The following is an 18628-nucleotide window of genomic DNA, read 5'->3' as shown; positions in this document are numbered from 1 at the left end:
TGGTAAAAAGTTTTGAGGACAAATAGTTTTGAGGACAAATAGCATCAAATGTCAACTCTTCTTTTAGCAAACTGGAAAATTCCTCCAGCCACATGTCTATGTCTCCTCTCTGGGTTTCGGCAGTAAATTATTGCAGTAAATAAAGCCAGACTCACATGTTGTTTCATGTCTTCAACATTTTTTTTGAGTATATCCAGTGCTTTGTCGTTGTGTTCCGTAAAGATGTATTTCTATACTTTGTCTTTTATAAAACGCTCTACATGTTTCCTTGGTTGGTAGATGTAGGTGATAAAACCATCAAATTCCTCATTCTCTGCCAGTGACTTCAACACATGTCTCTCCAAGCTCAACCTGTTCCCACTGAATGCTGGGAAACTGCACCTCATCCCTCCAGCGAGATCAATGGCAGTCTTGTTACAGACACCCTCAACAGTGGAAACCTTCAGTCTGTCACAGATCAACTCTCCAAGCACAACAGCAGATGAGTTTCCTTTAAAAAAGGAAACGTCTGAAAATGTTGTAATATTGCATTTTCTTGCTTTCTAAATAAAACAGCGCATCATTGTTCCTTTTGAATTTCTTGTGGGACTCTGAAAGCCAACTCCTTGCTCTGTCAAACACATATAGTAAGAGATCAACTGTAAACTCGTTCTTCAGTGTATATTTCCATTTTGATTCAAATTATGTCACTTTTTCTTTTACATTGTTTGCCACTTCTTGCAAGTAAGTTGATCTGTAGCCTCTTGTAGCTACCTGTTTGCTCTTAATTATATCAACGGACTGATTTTCAACATCGACAATCAGGGATCTGATCAGTTGTTGGTCTTCTTTCTGAAGAGACTGCTTAAAGTAATCAAATACTGATGTTAATGTTGACTGTAACAGATTCAAACAGCGCCTCCGTCCACTTGTGTTCTTTCCCCTCTTTTGTGATTGTTGGCTTTTGTCACAATGTTCTCGCTGCTTGGTGAGGGTTATATAACTGTTGTAAATGCCAGTCTCTGATATTTCTTTGTATCTGCCACTGCTTTTGGATTCATCTATAAGAGCCCATTCAATACCAAGCCTTTGAAGGATAGTTGACTGATCTCCTTCCATGGTGATGTCCTCAATAGGTTTTGTGTCTATAGTTAATTCAGTAACCCAGCCATTCCAAACAGAGTAAAACTGGTTTTTAAGTTAAGTTTAAGTTAAGTTCATCTTGTGCCTCGTCTTTTAACCGATGAGCGAGCTCTTTGCTCTTCAGTAGCAGCTTGTTCTCAAACTTTGTCTTCTTATCATCTAGCTTTTTACAATCATTCTTATGCTGGATAACTTCATCCAGTTTTCTCTTCACTTCTCTCATCTGTTAGTCATGAAACTCCTTGATTTTGATTTCGAATCGTTCAAGCCACTGAACCAACATTTCTTTGTCTCTGTCATCTTCAAAGTACATTGTCATATCTTTTTCAAGTTTTCTATAGGTTTTGCTACTTTCTTTAAAAATATAAACGGACTCAACCTTTTCAAGTTTTCCATTTTCGATTCTGGTATAAAGCTGGTTTTCAATGGTCAACATGTTGCTCCTCAGGGCCCAGGTCCAGTTCCTGTACTTGACCTCAAGTTTTCTGTACACTTTAATTTCAAGTGTGTTTTTAAAACTGAAAACAAAATGTTCGTTCATCAGGGTATTCCACAGATCTCAAATTCTGCCTTTGAACAGTGACAGAGTAATCCCTTTAGACTGTGAAGCTTTAGATAGGATAATGTTCTTCAGCTCTTGGATGCTCTCACTATTACCTGGATTTGGAGGAGCCATAGGTGGACTTCCTTCCCATAGTTGAGCAAAGTATTTCACATCTGTTTGCACATCAAATGCAATGATGTCACTGAAACACTCTGCATTGTACTTTTCCTCTTTGGCAGCTAGGTGGGCCATCTGGTCCAGTTTTTCTTGCAGGTGTCTCTTTCCATCCAAGTTTCTCTGTGCAGCTGCAATATCTGTAACATTCTGGTGAACAAACACACAACTTGGGGAAAGGTTAACTTTCTTCATCCTCATGAAAGCCTGGACAACAATCTGCAGAACATCTTGCATCTCAGCTGGATTCTCTCCAAAGATGTTGATCAATGTCATGTTTCCCGAACAACAAATGTTGCCAGTTCATTGTCGTGGTGAAGGGTGGTATTACCTACCAACTCAAGAGCACGCAGGCCTTCAGTGTCCACCGCTAGAATGTAGTCAAACTGTAAGTCATTCTTGATTTCCTCTGACAATTTGACCAGCTGCATAAAGGCACCCTTGGTGCATCTGCCAGCACTCACTGCAAACTTTAACTCAAACATGGCATTCAGCATTGTTGATTTCCCACTGCTTTGTACGTCCAAACCTGACAACACAAAAACTCTCGGGTCACCCAGTTTCTTGATGACTTCCTCTAAAAGACTAGAGATCCATTTTAAAGGCACATGATCTGCATCACCATCCATCAGTTCCATCGGATATCCTTATATCATCAGCTCTGCTGCCAGTTCAGGGTATTTAGACCAGTCAGTCTGTCCCATCTTTTTGTGTTCTTTCAGAGATTTTTGGGCTTCATAGATCTGTCACATTTCTCTAAAGATGTGCTCTAAGCCAAAAGTTGCTGACTGCGGTTTTGTTGATATTTTTTCAACCTCAGTTTGTTTTGTTTTTAACAGATCAGTTTTGTCATGTTTCTTCTTCAGAGACAAGACCTCCGACCACTTGTCATCATAGCTTTGGTGAATTGAAGTGAAATCATCTGTGGAGAGGGCCTCTATTAAGATCTGAATCAATTTCAGGAAATACTCTTTTTCTGTTGATGGCAAAGATAAGAGGCTTTGAATGAACAACTTCATCAGTTTACTACAGGAAGCAGCACATTGTTTTTGTCGTATTTCCATCAGTTCCTGTTGCCTTTTACTTTTCTCCTTCTCAAAGTCATTTGAGGTGATACAGGTCTTTGTTTATTCTGCACCACTCATACCACAGTCGGCCTTGACAAAGGAGGAATTTATCTTTGATTTTTGAAACGTCCATCCCCTGAAGCAAATACACTATTTTCATTGCAGCAGACTTCCCTTTTTGGCAGATTGTGTCATCTTCATCTACTCTGATTCCAGAGACTTCAGCCATGGTTTCAAGCTGGAAGGATGTATGTGGTCCAGACAAAATCTTGCCAATTATTCTCTTCAGTTCTTCTGAAACATCTGACTGGCTTCTGTCTGTTAGACCAAGTATGAATTTTCCCTTTATACACTCAACAGTATCACGATCATTATCAGCCATGAGAATAATGAGAGGCTTCTGAGACTTGTAAAGGCTTCTGATGACTGCAGCACTTCTGTGGCTTTTTTCCAAAGTTTGTAACAGAACAACGTTGACTGAAGATTTTTCAATCAGTATATCACGCTGACTTTCAATTGACAGAGCATCACCATGAATATTACAGAAGGCAATGCAGTCAGTGAAGCCATCAGTGGATTTTCCAGCAGGACAGTACCAGGCAATCTCTGCCACACCATCCATCAAATGGCGAGATTTGGTGCTTCTTGGGCAGTTTATGTGGAAGAAGGTGCTGTGACGGTCGTTGATCAAAGTGTTTATCAGCTGGGATTTAGAAACTAATAGTGAACCCAGGTGGAAAAATGACACCATGGGTGTCTCAGCTTTGCAGACGAGCATACTCTTCATGGTGACAATGTTTGAATTATCTGTGGTTTGAGTATTCTTCCATGTTTTTTTGATTTGTCTGAATGTCCAGAGAGGACACTCAATATCCATTGTGACTACATCAGGAACAAGCAAAGGTAAAGCATACTGACATTGTGATAGCTTCGTAATCATGTTCTGCTTAAGGAAACTATCTGAGCAGTGAAAAACTGCTATTTGAACATCCATTGGATGCACAGGAGTCTGTTTTGATTGATCACAGTCTACACTAGCGCTAAAAAGAGCGTCTATGTCATTGTCTTCTAAGTCAACACTGTCAAACACTGGAACAGGCTTTGAACTGTCTTGTCTTACAGGTATATATCTGGCTCTGTAGTCTAGCATCATCAACCTCTGAAGAAAACTATGAGCTAGATCTTTCTCAGATGTCTGATGGTCCTGCAGTGTTTCAGTTTCTCTCTGACATTTCATTTTTCTGATCTCTTCAGAAATCTTCTCTGACTGCTGTAAATAATAATGAATAATAATGAATAACCATTTACTGTATTTAAAAAATGATAATGTCATATAGTAATAAATAGTCCTTAAGATCTCGTGAAATAATTTTGGACTTTCTGACTTTATCCTTGTTTCCACTTGTATCCATATCCAAGGTACCTCCAGGACAATAATGAATTAGAGGGCCAGATGAATGTTCTATTTAAACAAAATATTTTGTTTAAATAGAATAGAAAATAATAGAACATCAACAAATAGAACAAATAGAAAAGCTACAAGCTTTTTTTGTTTTTTTTTATGAAAATATAATATAAAATACTTTGTTATGCATTTATTAGCAGTTAACTATGAACTCATTATCAGTTAACTATGCTTCTTGCAGCTACCAGTTCTAAAGCGAGAACAGTTCCTTATTAAGGTTAATAAATCCTTTATATGCAAAATTCCCACAAATGAAAATTAGTTTGTCAGTGTTGCTAGGTACTTGCTGGGATACAGCCCCTGTAGATATAGTATAGAGTAGTATAATGCATAGCTCCAACTCTTGAACAATGTATCAGGTGCAAGGCCATAGTAATCTAAACAGACAAACAAAATATGTGAGGTCCAGACCTCACCCATTTACATACATTTTCATATCTGCTATTATTATCTACCATCTATCTGATGATAGCTTATAGCTGGAACACATTCGTTTTTGCCCCATAATAAACAAGCAGATTATTTATCTGTTCATTCCAGTAATTTGTTGTAGACTGTAGACCTGAACAGGAAACCCCGCCAACTCACTGAATGGCACATGTTGTCAGTTCGTTTCTTCTTTTTTCCCTCCATGGATGGTGGATGTTCAACGGTGCGTTGTCGTGTGTGACAAAGTACCGTTGAACAAAAATATATTTCTTGTTTTATTTCAGTTGAAAAACAGTATATGAAGATTCAAAGTGTGATATTGTGTCAGATTCTGGAAATGTCATTTTAAGTGTTGCTGGCTACATCAGTCTGCTGTTTCAGTTGGGATAGAATCAAGTCACTCTGAGTTCATGATGTTTAACCCATATAAGAATGTTTAATTGATGTGATTTGATTGTATCCCTATGTAATTTATGGCAATGACATTAATTTTCTAAATCCCCTACTTGTTTCTTTGTCTGTAATTTCTCTTTATTGCAGACCACTGGTAGCACTATACATTCTACCATCAGTAAAAGATATTAACTGCATCAGATGCCTCAATGTGAGTTAATGTCTCCCAACATAGATGCTTTAGGTCTCCACCATACTCACGTAACCAGATCAATATCTGACTGGTTACTCAGTCAAATTAATATCCAGGAGTTAAACTTCCCTCCGTGAAACTTTATTACACAGTATCTTTTACTGTTTCCGCCATGTTTAAAGAGACTAGTTGACATGTGCAAAACAGCGGTTGCTCTGCGTTGAAATATTAGAAATATATCAATAGAAAATTTTAAACATTGTTTAATGGTACTTAAAACCTACCTCAGTTTTTATAATACAATTGCACTTTTTTGTTGAGTTGATTAGTTTTCAGAATGTCTTTTACAATATACAATTTACCTCAATATTGAAAAATACTGTAATTGTACTAATAATTGTACTTTTTTTTTTCAAAGGCCTGTTTTAGACTTTGTTTTATAGACCATTCTCTTTGTGGCTGCCATTTATGTGAAATTGATGAAAGTAAAAAACATCAATTAAACATTCTTATATGGGTTAAACATCATGAACTCAGAGTGACTTGAATCTATTATAACTGAAGCAGTAGCCTGAAGTAGCTAGCAAAAACAAGGATGATATTTCCACAATTTGACACAATATTAAATTATTAATCTTCAGTTACTGTTTACAACTGGGTAAACATTCACACACAGCAACACACTGTTGCACATCCACAGTCCACCAAGGGAAAGAGGAAGAAACGAACTGACAACATGTGCCACTCAGTGGGTAGGCAGGGTTTCCCTAGCCAGGTCTTCAGGTGCCATATAGACAAACAAAATACAGGAATGCACAGATAAATAATCGTATTTATTGTGGGGCAAAAACTATAAGCCATCATCAGCTGAGATAACAATAGCAGACATGACAATTTGCATAAACAGGTGTTCTCACCTGTTTATATTTTGTTTGTCTGTTTAGATTGCTATGGCCATACACCTGATGCATTGTTCAAGATTTGGAGTTATGCATGCTACTACTCTCTACTATATCTACAGGGGCTGTATCCCAGCAACTCCCTAGCAACACTGACAGCCTAATTTTCATTGGTGGGACTTTCGCACACGAAGGATTTATTAACTTTAATAAGGCACTGTTTGTGCTTTAGATCCGGTAGCTGCAAAAAGCATAGTTAACTGTTTATATTTAACTGTTTTTAACTGTTAATATGCTAATAAATGCATAGTAAAGTATGTATTAATCTTAAAAAAGCTACAAAAAAGCTTAGTAATGGTTTAACAATGACATAATAGGTAAGTTCGTTAAACTCAATAAATGTGTTTGTAATGCTATAATTAATAATTATAAGAAACTCATAAGGCTTTTATTAACATTCTTAAGCAGTCAATGAACTGTTAAAATGTTTCTTAAAAGTGCTTATGAGTATCTTATAATCAAATAATAAATGTGCTTATAATGCTATTATTAACACTTATGTAGTTTTGCTAACACATAATAATGTTAAAAAGTATCTTATAAGGATTTAAAGCATTGACAAACACTAATGTATGAAAAAAATACTAATGATGAAAAAATTCTTACCTCGTTTTCATCTGTATTCTCTTTGATCACTTTTGTTGCAGGATAATGTAAGAAAAAAAAAGACGATTGCAAAGGTCAAGATTCTAAAATGAAACACTGAATTAGCTAACCATCTTATGTTTATTATATTTGTAGATTTTCTGTTTTAAAATTTCTTTTTTTTTCCTGCTGGCCAATTTACCAGGCTTGTAAGGGACACAACATCACACCCTTCACGCCAGAAGGAATCACTAAAGATTTAATAGCTCAAAGAAAATATAACGTTATAAATCAAATGTATAAAATAATCTAGGAATTGTGTTTGTTTAATTTTTTCTTGTTTTTGTGTGTGGCTATATAGCAACATCTAGATTTAACTGTTTAACACTTTTGTCAGAGTTGGTTATGTTGTGTATTGTTGGTCAGTTGTGTAGTTGTTGTATGATATGATTTTGAATATTCTGTGCATTGTGGTAGGGCTATTAGAGACTTGACAATTGCATGATAATGCCTAAATTTGATTTTGTTGATTTTTGAAGTGAAAAGAAGTAAATACAACCCCTGCAGCAATTTTTTTTTAAAGTTATTTTTCGAAAATTAATGTACTGTTACAATGTTTATTTTAAATTCATGAAAAAGAAATGGAAAAATAAGTACACAGTAATTGTGGCATGGACAAGGGCTTGGGCACCCTACCAAATCAGTACTTGGTAAATCCACAAGTGATGTTCAAGTCAGGGGATGCTGAATATGCTGGCCACTCCAAAAGCTTTGCTTTGCTTGTTGGCAAAGTATTCTTTGTTGAAATGCTGCTCCTTTTTCCAAACACACCTTTGGTTATCGTGGCCAAAGAGCTCAATTTAAACTTCATCTGTCAACAAAACTTGCATCCAAAACAACTTATCCAGATGTTGCTTTGCAGACTTTATATGTTGACCTTTGTGATGAAGTCACAGGTAAGGTTTCCTTCCAATGAAACCTCCATGTAGATCCTGTTTGCGCATCAACGCGGCACAGTGGACTGATGCACCACCACTCCTGTTTCAGCTAAACCTTCATGCAGTTATGCCCAGCCGATGTGCAGTTTTATCTGAAAGTGTTCTTGATCTTCCACTTGTTGTCTTTACTTCCACAGTTTTCCTCAGATGCCATTTCCTGATGACATTTCAGACAGTGGAAATTTCTAGCTAGAAGCTTTTTGATGTCTTTTTATAGCCTCCCCTGCTGCAATTAGCTTCATTTTTAGACCTTCAGACAGTTGGTTAGATGAGCCCATGGTTGTTGAGTGCTACCACAAGATTTGAAGAGTCAGACAATTTATTAGCTCTGGAAATTTCATCAGCTGACAATTCATTATGACAACTCTTTACCTGCCTTACCAGTCCTAATGAGTCAATTAAGGCCTAACGAGTTAATGAAGTTGTGAGTGTTTTACAAGTAGAAGGGTGGCCAAACTTTTGCGCGTCACAATTACTTTTTTATTTATTTTTTAAGTTCATGAACTAAAAAGTAGCAGTGCATTAACATTTTCTAATGTCTCTTTACTGCAGGGTTTGTATTTACTTCTTTTCACTTAAAAAAAAACCCAAAATATGTAATTTTCCCAGGGCAGCCTAAACTTTTGCATACAACTGTGCATTACAGTAAAATCCAATAAAACAGATAATTCATAAACAACAGTTTGTTTCACGTTTCACTTTTCGAAACGATAGCCAATGTTGGTTCTTCCATTCCACAACCTTAACCACGTGTTTATTATTGTAACCATGATGATGAAGGTCCTCTAAACTTAAGGAAGTACTTATTTTAACCCAGACCATGATCTTTTCCTAAACCTAACCAAACAGTTTTTGTGCCTAAAATTAAAACCAAACCGTGACTGTTCCACAACCTTAACTGCATTTTATTATTGTTACAACAAAAAAGAAGATTGGCTTACGGCATTGCCAACCTGAATCAACCCGATCTCGTCTGATCTCGGACACTTAGCTAGATCAGGCCTGGTTAGTACTTGGATGGGAGACGACCATTTGCCATTTACATTGCTTTTAAGCTTTGGAAACGCTGCCCTGAGGGAAACAATGTGAATAAGCGATGACCATGGTGTACTGTGTCCTTAATTATATACCGTATATATTGTACTCTCTTCCCGCAGTGGCTGGTATAGATCTCTTCCGGTTGAGGCAGCTGTCTGCATATAATCTTGGATGCCTGCTCAACAACTCTTGGTAACCATTCAATGTATTTATATTTGTAGATCTCCCATGCTGTCAAACTCTGGAGGAAACTGAAGTGACACACTTCTAGCAGATACATCAATGATGAGAAAAGGTAGTTAGGGCAACATTTGCTTCAAAGTTTGATTATCTGATCTTGGACTGTAAACAATGTTCATGATTCAAGTTTGCAAAACCTGCTATATTAACCATGTAATATTGCTATCCATTTCCCCTATTTTAATTTACAACTCGCTCGATTTAGCTGCATGATAAGACAATACTAGATGGATAGTGGATAGCAGCAACCTGTGGTGCAGAGGGTGGTATGATCAGAGGAAGCTAACAAGTACTCGCTGCCAGAAAGCACCATAATTGGTGTAATGATGTCTACACTGTAAAAGGTTTGTTCAACTTAGAAACGTAAGTTCCCCTGCTGACTTTAAAATGAGACTTAACTAAACTTAGGTTAAATAGTTCGTCATTTTATAAGTTTTGAAGATTTAAAACTGAATTAAATTAACTTAACATGAATAACTTACATTCAGTTCTCGATTTGACCTTAAGAACTCACAGATGCAGCTTTTGAAGCCATTTTGTACCAAAGTCAATACAAAGATAACATGCAAGGCAGTAACTTTGTGAAATTCTAAGTGTACGGAGGTAGGCACCGAATTCAATACTAACCTTCCTCATGGTTTTTTATTGTTTTCATTATTATGAAAAGAAACAACCATGACTAATCTTTGCATGTATTAAAAAGACACACAACACATTTACATCATGTCCATTTTCTTCAAACTACAAAAAAGGAGAGTCTTTGGAGAGTTTTGACTCTCAAACAATGCATGGTGGGAAGTCTGTTAATATGCTAGTTTTGTTTCTTTAAAAACATTTAATGAGTTGAGTGAACTCTGAGCGGTTCAATCATTCAACTCATTTTGAATCAAAAGACCTGAAGATAAGCAACTTATGTTTGTAAGTTCTAAAGTGGTATGAAAATAAAAATTAGACATTCTAAGTTGAATTAACTTGAAATTTAAAAAATTAACATATTTACATTGAGTTAATGAGAAAAGATTAACAATCTTTTGTGAAGCGTGCCGGCTTCACAAAATGACCTGCCAGGTATGTGTAGGTGACAGACTAGCCTCGTACAGCCTGACACATTAAGTACTTATCAGAAAATTCAATATTTGTAGATCTAGATGTGATTTGGTTTTTTTACAAACAAAAACATACATATTTTTTGCATTTATTTATATTTTTATTTATATTATATATGTGCGCTATATTGCTATATATTGCTATTACATTTATAAAATACATATATACAGTAATACACACATGCATATTATACATATTGATCTACTGTCTTCTTTGAACAGTTTAATAATTTATGAATTTATTGTTATTTTATTATAGTGTACTGCACAGCAGTATATTATACATTGTATAATACATTACACTATACATTGTATTATTCACTAGGCAGGGGCAGAGGAAAACTTGTTCTTTTCGGGGGATAAGATCCAACTTTATAAGCATGTCACTCAGGATAGAAGGACACTACTTTTTGGTATTTAAATTTAGTTTAAGTCATGGATCAGAGCTCATGATATGCTAGTCTTGTTTCATAATTTTTCTTAGCAGTGACCCCTCCAACAATGCAAAAAGACCCTTCAGTACCTTTTAAGGTCATCCTGGCGGTCTAGTGATTACGAGGCACATGATACTTATTAATCACAATGTACCAGGTTTAATTTGGGTTGGTCTGCTTCACTTTGGTGTACATGTCAACCAGCCACAGTAAACACAACCAATGTGCACACTGTGAGCATATCAAAGTTTCTGGTTGTTCTGTATCCTCCACACGTAATACAGAGCTCTCTGATTCACAAGTTGATTGCTTGCATGTCAGCACAAGTTCAACACAGTGTGTTTAAAATTGCAGAATCACAGATGCACATGTTAAATGTGTAAGTTGGTCTAAGTTTCACTCATTCTCACTTGCCTTTTGAGAACTGTAGTTAATTCAATACTAAATTATACACATAAAACATGTGCATCACTCATATCTCTCTCTCTCTGAGTGTGTGTGTATGTGTGTGTATGTATCTATACATGGTGCTTCTATTTCATATATTTAACATTTTTCATGATTTATCTCTGTATTTGTGTCACAGTCGATGTCTATGGGAGACAACATGTATGTTAACAATAGCTATCATACAAACACACACGAACATATCAAGTAATGACAATACACATAACCTTTTATCAAAAAGCAAATGCTATTATTACATTTTGATAGTTTGTCAATTTGAGCGTATGCATTTTGGTTATCATTATTACTTTAATCAGGTTTTTTTTAGTGTAACCTTTGTTCGTGATTTTCATCAATATTTTATGGCACAGACTTAACTCAAGCACTGCTCCACAGATACAGGCAGACTGAGGATACATTATGTCCCTTAAAACAAAAATACTACACTGCTTCTTCTATTTAAGCTGAAGAAAACATCAGGATTTTCTAATAATAATAACAATAATTTAACTGCTGTAACTGCTTTGCATATTTTGTTTCCATGAACTTGACAGGCTCCAAATGCCTGTAATTCTAGGTTTCATAACTTACTTCAGTTTATTTATCTCTGTTTTTCCCCATTTCACATCCCACAATGTGGAGACGTAATGTCCTTGAACAAACAGATTTAAAACATGCCTCTTGACATCGGTGACAAGCAAATGTTAGCATGTTAACTCGCTAAACTCAGAAGGGGAACATTATGTTCTGAACATCATCATGCTAACATTGTCATTGTGAACATGTTGCCATGCTTATGTCACCATAAGGTCAAAGCACTGTTGTACCTAAGTACAGCTTCACAAAGCTGCTAACATGGCTGAAGACGTGTTTCCTGTTGTGTCCATCATTTATAAATACAAATACAACAATTCTACAAATTCAAACAGCAGTCTGTTTCTCTTCTTAGATCTGCTGTTTTGGTGCAGGGCAGAGTAAAAAAGCATAAGTCAAACCAAAATAGCTTGCACTATATCCATTTTTAATATACTGCATCCTGTTACTGACCTTTTGGTGATGAGCTGCAGATCTGCAAAAGATCATTCCTGTTGATATTTATTAAAAACTCTGTTGTCAACTGCAGAACTTCAGCAGGTTTATAGGCCTGCAACATCAGATTCACAGTTTTCAACCTGTATGCCACCTCCAGATGTACATTTGGGATGGGTTTTTTTTTCTTTGAGGATGCCATGGTCCCACAGATATAATTTGAAGCATTTAAATTCGTCTTCTCCCAAATCGTCCAGAATATTCAAGATAACCTGCCTCACCATTGTTGTTCCCTGGTAAAAATCAGAGAATATTTTCAACTTGAAAGACAATTCAGCTACAGTTGTGCTATTACATCTGCATCCCTGGGTTTTCTCAATTACCTGTGTCATTCCCACAGCCATTTCAAATTTGAGTGTCAAAGAAACTCTGGAGGATCATCAGTTAAAACCACATCCATGTGTTTCTCAAACCTAGCAACAGATTGAGACAGAGTTCAATCACCCTAAAGACCAAAAACCCCAAAGAGCAAACCTAAGAATGTATATTACATAAGTATAAACAGAAATATACAATGATGTTTATGCTTAAACATGAATATATAATGTACAAGTCCAATGCAATCAGGAATACAGTAAAAAAGACCTGCTTCCTTCTAAAGGACAAGGAAAACTGCTCTGAGAACAGCAGCATACTCATGCTGCACAGAGAAGATGGTTTGAAAAAGGAGCAAAGGAGTCTCAGCCATTTTATACTGGAACAACATCCCTGATCAGAGGAAGAGACACAACTGATGCTATTTATGTTGTGTCTCTGAAAATGCTCATGACTGTCATGTTTCCTTAACAACTTACATGAGCTTGTACTTACTATAAAGCATAATGGACACTCTGTATTAAGAAAGGTGTGGTGGTGCCACAGGGTTTTAAATGCCTGCAACTCCATAAAACTGAAGCTTTTGTCTTTGGGTGAGTAAAAGAAGTCTTTAAGTCAAAAACAGAAATCTATTTCCCTGTAGCTTTGTACTTCTGATTAGTGGTAATACATTTTCATACGCAGCCCACATACCTCTACAGGACTTTATCAATGACCAGACAGTAATATTGGACCAAATACTGGGGGATCTGCAGTCATCATCTCTCACTTCCAGTAAAAACCTAGAAAGAAAACACCAATGATGATATACTTGATTAATGGCATGTTGAAATTAATGATGCAATTTGTATTCCTCAATGTCTCTAGAGAAGATGAATGCTTAATAGCTACATAGCTATTTATGAATTCAGTTTTTAATGACTCCGACAACCCAGAACCATCTTTTGTAGCCTTGATTAGATTCAATATATTAACGAGTCTGTTTTGAATAACATGATGACTTCATCAGTTGTAGCATTTCACAGCCTGATATCCTCTTATGTCTGAAATCAGTACATTAATAAGAATCATCTTCCAATGTCAGTATCATAATGTAAGAACATCCAGGCATAATAATAATATTGGAGTAGGTATGTTGTTGATACAAGTTAAGGAACAGTACTACATTTGCCAGGCGATCAACACATTGCATCTTAAGAAAACAATAGCAAAAAAGACAAAACACAAGCAAATTAATAAAATATCATCACTACTTTGACAACACATTAAAAAACAAACAAACCTGCAAACACAAGTAAATTTGGAAACCCATTTGAAATATTATTTGAAAATGCACTACAAATACAGAAAACAAGCAAAGTCATACAAGACAATAAAATCAAGTTATAACACAATTTAAGTTTCTGGAAAACACTAAAACGTGTGACACTGAAAATAGCCTAAATTTTGGAAAAGGCTATTGCTATTAGGTGTAAATCTGAAATGTCTTGCAATATCAAAACCACTGTATCGGAATGTTTAAACTAAAATAAATGTTCTTGGTCTTTTTTCAAACATCACCGGGGAAAGGTCAACATGCTCATCAGGCTGTAGTGTCTCTAGGAAATTTTTGTTGTGTTGTGTTGGACTGGACAGCATTTCTGAGTTTATGTTTTCTGTATTTTCAGTGTTTCTTTATCCCTCATATGTGTTGTCAAAGTGTCCACTATCCACACAGAAATCTCCCTACAACCTCCTTTACTGGAAAAAGAGTTTATTGCAAACTGTATTTTGCAAAACAAATGAGTAGTATATAAACTTAATTTCTAGCAGACAGAGTTGCAGGGGTTAGCATTCCAACCAAAAGGTCTGTGGTTCAAACACCTGCTAATGAACTGCTAATGCCACCTCCACAGTAAGTGACCTTTCAGTCTTTGTTTAACAGTTAGTTTTAACCATCTGATGTTGTCACATTCTGTGTCAGAGAGAGAGAAAGAGAGAAACGAAAAATCCCATTCAACTCGTATCTGCATAATCTGTATCCATGATGATGCATTAAAACAAATAGACGTTAAGCAAATACTAGTATATAATTAACAGTTGTGTATTATTGGACCGAGTTTGGTTTCCTAAATCTTCAGATGCCTGAAGTCAATTATTCTGACGAGTAGTTGAGTAGTGAACTACTACAACTACTTGTCAGTGTCATGGGCAATAGACAACTACTCATGGATAATATGATTTTGGCCAACATCACCAGATTTATGGTGGTCAATGTGCAATACACCAATGCTTATATAGATATTTTTGTACATATGTTCCAATTCCCTGTGCATATTTACCACTATTTACCTGTGCATTTTCACAGCAGTAGTCCAATTGCTTTCTAACCCTAAACGCCTCACACTGCTTTTTGCTATTTTATTGCTGGTAAGCTCATGATAATGTGTTTTGTTGTGTTGGTGTTTAATTCAAACCAGTGGTGGGTGTACTATAAGTATTATAAAAGCTTGTAAAATGTATTATAAGTCAAAAAATGAGTAGTTGTCATTTTAACTTTTACAATAGTTGAAGTTAAAATGATATTCACATATATACAACATAACTTGTGTGATTAAAATATCCAAAACGTCTAACCTGACATTTACTGGTAAAGGATAAGGGGGATGTGCAGGTCGAGAATCTTAATGAAGAATTATAATACATTGGGACACTAGAAATGTAAGGAATTACACATATACACAATTTACATACAAACATACCTACACAATTGCAATAGAGCAAACCCCCTATTTAAGTTATAACAATATACAATATTTCTCTGAGACATAATTTTGATTTTCTTTACCGTTAGTGGTAAAATAGCTGACTAAACCTTCACAAAACTTAGGCTATCGAAGTTACTAAATAAACAATAACCGTGTAAAATACATTCACATACAGTGCGTGCACATGGGAAATTAACAAAACGACCGCGACCTCAGTGCTCTTCCTGAACGAACGCTCCATTTCAGTCAAAGACACCTACATCAAGGAAATTAACATTTATAGTAAATGGTAATACAGTTAAAGGCTCTGCTGTTTCAGGGAGCTCTCGCTGAATCTCAGCTGCGATGGGGATTCTGCTGAGAGATCTAATCCCCCAAAACAACATTATTGTTTCATGCTTAATAAATATTAGCAAGGAAGCGCATTAAATCGCCAAAACAACGCCGTCAGCCTGAATATGCAGCAATGTCCTGGCTGCCCTCAGATAAACACGTGGAAGGATAATCACAGTATCCTAAGTTAATGACAGCAAAAGCCCTTCTCATCTGAGACGCAACCCCATATTATTGATTACTCTCAGATGAACATACGGCCAGATGCTAATAGCAGATACAAGGGAAACATCCTGTAGCTAAAATGAAAAACCATAACCAAGTTGAGTAAAGTGTTCTTCTCATGATCAGGAGAAAGTGGAGAAATTAAGAAGCTGCACTGTGCCAAACCGTGCCATGTCACTACGGCAGCAGATACTCACCTTAGCCCCCGGTATTATGGGATGTTGAAATTTGGTGAACACGACCCTGACGGAGTGGACGTGGTCCGACGGCAAACACGGGATAACCTGGGTTCTGTCCAGCTGGTGTCATGAGCCGAAGGCTGAGCAGGCAGCAGAAGACACCCGCACACATTCACCCCTTCATCAAGTCGAAGCACAGGCGCTGTAGGTGGGCTGCGGCGGCAAACGGCGTTGGCTTGGGCGTGACCATCGGAGCAACAGTTGGGAAGCGTGTTGAGTGCAAAAGACTGGAGCCAATCACAACTTTGGTGCCTGAACTACCTCTATGCTTCGTTGGTTGGCCGACGTATATTGACCACATAAACTTGAACTTTGTACTTTTGTAATCGCTTTTGCTTTCTATATTTAGCTACATAATGTCTTGTCAAACTGGGGAATGTAAATCTGCATTATTTTGTTTTCTACTAAAGACATATACAGTATGCTGCCAAAGTGGTAGATCTTTTCCTTGTTTACGCGTGTTTTTTCCTTTTCACACGTTTTCATAACGAGTAACGTAACACTTTCAAAGCGTGTCTTTGCTGTACTTCAGTGGTTTAGCTTCCCACTTTAGCACAGTGATGTACCCACCAATCCCGTCCAGCATCAGGTGAAACAGGCCTGATCTCTTCAGCCAGGGAGAGCTGTGAAACACTGCACTGCATACAGGCCTAGAGACAACAATAGATAGACCAACAAAGCAGCTGCATCCACACAGACCACACAGAGCAAAGACAACACAAAACTAAGGTAAGTTTACTGATATCTTTAGTTTTTTTTTTTTTTTTCTAAAGAAAGATGTCTTAACTTTGTGAAATCATTACATGTGCAGTTGTTTATTCACATCGACACTGACATTATTATTCACACGTTTGACATATGCCTCATAAAAATTCATATGGCTAAAGTGTTACCAAACAATATGCTATTTATACACCGCACAGACACAAGCATAATTACCAGACATTTGGGATACTGTTTCTTGCCACCTGACAATGAACTCCAATATTCTCTCCCTCTGTTCAGTCCTTTACCTGCCAGATAAAGCTTCATCATATTCACCAAATTGTCACTGACTTTAACTGTCTTTGTCTGTTTTGTGCTAGGCAGGTATACCGTAGAGTGGTATCAGGGCTTATCTGCTGAAAATTGCTGCTCGCTTTGAGGGAGAATGATAGTGAGGACAGTGAACCAAGGCAGTAAAGTGGTGTGCATGAAACTGTGAGATGTACTTAGGATTCCAAACATGAAATTCATCAAATGACCAAAAATGACCTGTCACACAATAAACCTGGAGCTTCTGGGCTGCTAGAGGTCTGGGGCCCCTACACAGTTGTATGATTTGCTTGGATGTTAATCCAGCCTTGGCCTTGAAATCATACAAAAGGCTGCCAGAATCACCTTTCCTATTCGTTTTCTGTGCATTGTCTGAATGTTAATCTTCTGCTGGTATTTCTTCTGGTTTCTTAAGTGTGTGTGTGTATGTGTGTGTGTGTGTGTGTGTTTGTGTGTAGGGTGAAGGTGTTTGTGTGTGTCTGTGTGTTTGTGTGTCTATATATATACTGTATGTACGGTGGGATCCCCATTGTGTGTCGATGCGGCAGCTGCTGGCATGGATAACAGTGGCAGGTGTAATTCTGCAAACTGTATAGTTAATGGCTCAAAGGCGCTAAAGCTCTGCTCCCCCTCTCCTTTTTTGAAAAACATTGTTTATGTTTTACGTCCTTTTTAATCCAGCAGGAAAAAGTTCTTAGCGGTCCTTAAATTTCAAAACGAAATAATATGCTTGGAAATTTGCTAGTCTGGTGCTATTCTACAATTGATTGCACTGTATAAACTTTCAGAATGGCACCCTGGTTTCATGAAAAGCACACACGGTCAGATAACAATTGTTTGGTTAGAAGTTTTAAATAATATAAATAGTCTCAACACTATGCCAGCTGCGTGGATTTACGTGAGTCCAGGTTAGGTCCAGCATTGATTTTAAGACAATTGCAAGTAAGGGGTCGGCTCCGATGCTGAGCTTTGCAGGTGCACAGCGGGTTTGCAAAACTGTAAACGCGCAGGAGTCTGAACAGAAGATGAAAATGTCTTACCATTTAGCAAATTTGTTTAAGTGTGTTAAAACATTTCTTATTTTTTCACTGCATATAGGCCTAGAGACAACAATGGGCATGGGGCCAGCGGAGGAAACACTAATGTGCACGTGCACTGGGACACACAAGCAACCCCAGAAACTGGAGAACTTTTGTGGCTTATGCGCCAGGCCAGCAATATTCTTTATGTGACTGGGTGCCATCTTTGAGACCGGTTCCCAGATCCTACCTGTTCCAAATAGGTAGCACAAACATTTCATCTTCATTTGCTTCTAAGTGCATTGTGTCCCATCAGATTATCCATCAGATTACACCTATATGGTAACATCCCACTATTACCATCAGATGGGGTAATACCAGTTAGGAAAATTAATTAATGAGCTACATTGAACAAAATTAAGTCCTGATAGA

The 18628-nt window shown here is 36.9% G+C and overlaps 1 protein-coding gene and 1 long non-coding RNA gene across 3 annotated transcripts; both read right to left on the bottom strand.

Moving 5' to 3' along the window:
* Window positions 1-396: 396 nt before the first annotated feature.
* Window positions 397-4149, bottom strand: LOC120784360 (interferon-induced very large GTPase 1-like). The gene is given in 3 exon segments (XM_040118119.1): window positions 397-2124; window positions 2127-2950; window positions 2952-4149. Coding segments are annotated over 3 exon segments (2967 nt in total). The 5' UTR covers window positions 4145-4149; the 3' UTR covers window positions 397-1174.
* A 6300-nt stretch (window positions 4150-10449) lies between these two features.
* Window positions 10450-16357, bottom strand: LOC120784484. 2 transcript variants are annotated; one of them, XR_005706448.1, is made up of 5 exons: window positions 16101-16357; window positions 13292-13380; window positions 12607-12696; window positions 12242-12516; window positions 10450-12148 (listed from the first exon to the last, which is right to left on the bottom strand). It is a non-coding gene; the product is annotated as an uncharacterized LOC120784484 (long non-coding RNA). The 2 variants fall into 2 exon arrangements; XR_005706447.1 differs by having other exon boundaries at window positions 10450-12516.
* Between the last annotated feature and the right edge of the window lie 2271 nt (window positions 16358-18628).

This window comes from Xiphias gladius, chromosome 3, assembly GCF_016859285.1.
Source record: "Xiphias gladius isolate SHS-SW01 ecotype Sanya breed wild chromosome 3, ASM1685928v1, whole genome shotgun sequence".
NCBI classification, from domain to species: Eukaryota; Metazoa; Chordata; class Actinopteri; order Istiophoriformes; family Xiphiidae; genus Xiphias; species Xiphias gladius.
This window is presented reverse-complemented; position numbering and strand designations above follow the sequence as displayed.